Source organism: Haliotis rubra, unplaced genomic scaffold (genome assembly GCF_003918875.1).
Source record: "Haliotis rubra isolate DU_JTF1 unplaced genomic scaffold, ASM391887v1 Scf292, whole genome shotgun sequence".
Lineage (NCBI taxonomy): Eukaryota > Metazoa > Mollusca > Gastropoda > Lepetellida > Haliotidae > Haliotis > Haliotis rubra.
The window spans coordinates 656,228-660,575 of NW_025766960.1; the positions used below are offsets into that span (position 1 = coordinate 656,228).

The following is a 4,348-nucleotide window of genomic DNA, read 5'->3' on the forward strand; positions in this document are numbered from 1 at the left end:
CATGATGTTCGAGGTTCTGTGACTGGGCTCAGTCAGTTACATTTTACAGTAGCACATTCCAAATCACACAGTTCTATTCCCAATTAGACTGTACAGACTAACTAATTTTCTGATAGGCAACCAGATATGTATTAGTCATATCTAATCTATTACACATAGTGAGTGAGTGAGTTAGTTTTAGACAGTATTTACCAATATTCCATCAATCTCACCACAGGGGAGACCAGAAATGGGCTTCACACATTGTACCTATGTGGGGAGTCGAACCTGGACCTTTGGCGTGACGAGCGAACGCTTCAACCACTAGGCAACCCAACCGACCAGAACATAATCTGACCCATCACGATGTCCAACACTTTTGCTATTTCTCAAAAGAAACATGCCTAAACCCAGTTTGAATCTTTGAAAACCTGTTCATAACCAGCAGTATACATGCATAATGAATTGTATTGAGACGCCTATATACTTACAGCTGTATACCATCGGATAGGAAATTTAATATGCTACATTTATTTGTAATTTTGTAGCAGTACGTAGATCCGCAATTCTCGCACAACGTTCACTTTTCAACCTTATGAAAAAACACCGTCGCCATCCTGGGGGTTTAACCCAGTTTGAATCTTTGAAAACGTTTTAATCAGCAATCAGCAATATATACAGTATATGGAATTGTATTGGTAACACCAGCTGTGGTAATTTAAAACTGAACCGAGAGTTGGTGTTTTGTTTGTTGTTTAACACCGAAGTCGGCAATAAGACGGAGCTTTGTCAATACTCAAATCTGGACCAGAAAATCCAAAGATCGCAACGCAGACAATTGGGATCGATGACCTGTCAACCAAGTCAGCGAGCCTGAGGACTCGGTCATGTTAGTTGTCAATGCATTTGTCGATAAAATTCCTAGACCCTGAAACACGTGATAATATGTCTCCTTATTTTAGTAGTGTAGGTTGATGTAACACCGTACTTGCCGTATTTCTTAATAATAGTACATGAGTTGATTTGTTATTTTCAAAAACAGTATTGGCCAGTATCAAGAACAATTTCCAAAATTCAACCATAGATGATTTTCATCAAGACCTTAATGGATGTATAGAAAGACCTCGGGACAGAGAGGCATCGAGCTTGGACCAGGATATCAATATAACGGGGGTGGTCTCCCCTTGTGGTATCACCGTCGGGTCCCACCTCATTCGTGACCAACTCGTGTTATTCCGGGACAAGCCGAATACATCTTCTTGCAGGTTACGGAAAGGGGCGCGTGGTGACGAATGGCCCTACCTGGGACGATTACGCAATCGTGATCAGTCGTGTCATTCCGGCACAGGCTGCGGAAAAGAGCGAGAGACGACCTCTAACGGATCTCCATGGAGACCGCTACTTACACGACGCCATTTTGGTTGTTGATGCTACACTTTGTTTCCACGTCAGTGTTGACATATCGCTGTTTATTCCGCGCGTATCTCACGTTCTGCACGATGTATGCTTCTGTTGCTTTGGCCTATCATCAAGGTATCTAGTAGTGGCGTCTGTGGGAAGTTATTTTGTTTTCTTATGTTCATTTCTTAATTTCAGTTTGATGCCTCCACGGGGGCGTGTAATGCTAAAAACTGCCATCAAGGTATGTCCTGTCATTGACGGGGTCTAAGCACTGTATAAAAGGATCCAGTATATGCCTTCATGGCAGTTTTTAGCACTACAAGCCCCTGGGGATGCCTCTTGGCCTATTGTATTACAAACTTGAATCGTGCCCTGAAGATTTGGAAACAATAAAAAGTTAAACAGTTGACTGACATACTGAGTAAAAAAAGGAAGTTCATTCGCCTATCCCTTATTTATGTTCATGAATTACTATTTGTGTTACAAATGATCAAATGTTTAAACGAATGGGTGTTGATGGGACGCTTGAAAGTATTTCTGTAAAGGGTTTGGAAACTCCCTTATTAGTAATCTCAACGAAGTGAATTCTGTTATTAACATCAATGTAACATAAATTCCTACCACACCACACCATTCCGTTTACGTATCATGACGAGGGTAAATTCCGATCAATGCCCCCCTTTCTTCCCTTGGCTACTACTAGTTGAACTTCTCAGGATTCCCTGAAATATATTTCTTAGAGTATACATAATATAATAATAATATTTACAGTGGTAGTGTAGGTTTTCATACACCAACTTGTAAGTAAAAGTTGTGTCAAGGGGAGGTAGTTTTTCATGTCCAAGACCATTTTGGCCAGACCATTTTACCTCAAAGAAAGTATAAAAACTAAACAAAACCAACCAGACAAACAAACACCTAACAATAAACAAAACAACACGAATCTTACAGTAAAGTCTACAGTCAATACTATCAACACAATACATTGAGATACCACTCTAGCACCTTCCACACTGTAAGTAACAATTGTATCAAGAGGAGAGATTTTGTCATATATGTCCCAATATATCCAAGACCAATTTAAAGAAATTAAAAATTATTTAAAATAAAAGCAACAGATACAACAAACTAAACTGAACCCAAGAAACAAACGACAAACGATGAAAAACAAAACAACAATCACCATGATTCTTACAACAAAGTCAGTCAATGAGTGTATAGTATTGAGACAATACGTTGAGATTGAACTGTGTTGATGTTTTTTATATATTAGTGTAATATGTATTCCATTTCAGCTCTGGACGATCTCCACAGGTTTAGGACCTACCAGGCCCCCGTCTCCCAAAAGTCTCTCCCAGTCCCTGATCCTGTAGGTCATTCATAGGTCCCAGTTGTTTGAGTGTATCCTGTTAAAAAAACAAATCTCGAGAACCAGTTTGAAACATGGAATTGCATACGTATTAACAAGATATGAACAAAAAATCCTTTTTGAGATAATCATATCTTAAAAATATCATTTTAATTTGAAACCGATAAAAGCATTAAACATCTCATAATCTCAACCAAAGTTCTCTCATATCAAATAGGAAATAACCATCTCATTTAATTTCAATAGTATGTTCATCATATCCCTATCTAAATATACTACCTGTACATTCATGGAAGTATGATCACCATGTCACTAGATACCATTACTACAAGTTCTTGTCCCCACATAGGATAGGTTTTGTTCGTTCCTAGCCTATTCTTTGTGACATGACTGATAAAATAGAGATAACAAATATGTGAAATATTAATAAGCTGCTTATTATCAGTACTCAGTTTAGCAATGGAAGTTTACCAACATTATTCTATCCCTCCCTTTCATAACAATATGAATGCATGACCTTTTTACGAACACCGTGTATAACAACTAATTCACAGTGATTCGAAAAGGTGTTTTATTTCATCTTGCTCTTCGTTGAAATGTCCCCGTTAAACTGTGTACTAATGACGAAACTTGGTTGACTTTTGGCTGTTTTCTTAATGCATGCCTTTTTGTAAAACTGTCAGTTAACACTGATTTCACTTGCATTATTCTATCCCTCCCTCACATAACAATCTGAATGCATGACCTCTTTACGAACACCGTGTATAACAACTAATTCACAGTCATTCGAAAAGGTGTTTTATTTCATCTTGCTCTTCGTTGAAATGTCCCCGTTAAACTGTGTACTAATGACGAAACTTGGTTGACTTTTGGCTGTTTTCTTAATGCAAGCCTTTTTGTAAAACTGTCAGTCAACACTGATTTCACTTGCATTATTCTATCACTCCCTCACATAACCAGAATCCGAATGTATGATATATTTGCAAACACCTTGTAATATTTGATAATGATTCAGAAAGGTGTTTTAACTTGCTCTTTGATCAAATAGCCATGTGAAACAGTGTACAAATGGCACTGTCAGCATGTAAGCTACTTCGTTAAACTATCAATTAATACTGATTTTAATGATATAGAGAAATCTGTTTCCTCTCTAAAAGCGTTCTGGTGTCTTCACGATCACCGTCAACCCCCTCTACACCCTGCCCGACCCCCTGACCTCCCTCCCCGTCCCTGCCTCCAGAGCCCGTCCTCAAGTTGTGGAGATCGATCTTGGTGAAGAATCCAAGCAGCCCCAGTCGTGCTCGGCTGTCCTTGTGTCTTGTGTGAAGTACATGTTCCAGAGTTTCTTCACACAGAGATAGACTTGGATGTGTGTGCTGTGCCTGTGTTGTGTGAACTGCTAGTTTTTGGACCTTTCGGATAATCTGTTTTGACTGTTTGGGCTAATTGTTGATAACATATTTTATTGTTTCATAGCATGATATAAGTAAAACGCATGTATAAACGTTGTTGCCTCAAGAAAGGGTCTTATACATTCGTACTTTACTCCAGGAACAGACCATTTGATATTCAGGTGTTGGGCCTAGGATTTTATGAAAA

At 38.7% G+C, this 4,348-nt stretch overlaps 1 protein-coding gene across 1 annotated transcript; it reads left to right on the top strand.

The window, feature by feature from the left end:
- Window positions 1–1,465: 1,465 nt before the first annotated feature.
- On the top strand, window positions 1,466–4,110 carry LOC124282061. The gene is made up of 3 exons (XM_046718029.1): window positions 1,466–1,512; window positions 2,676–2,749; window positions 3,907–4,110. Exons 1-3 carry the CDS (start codon window positions 1,479–1,481, stop codon window positions 4,108–4,110), a joined length of 312 nt encoding a protein of 103 aa, XP_046573985.1. The 5' UTR covers window positions 1,466–1,478.
- The last annotated feature ends 238 nt before the right edge of the window (window positions 4,111–4,348 follow it).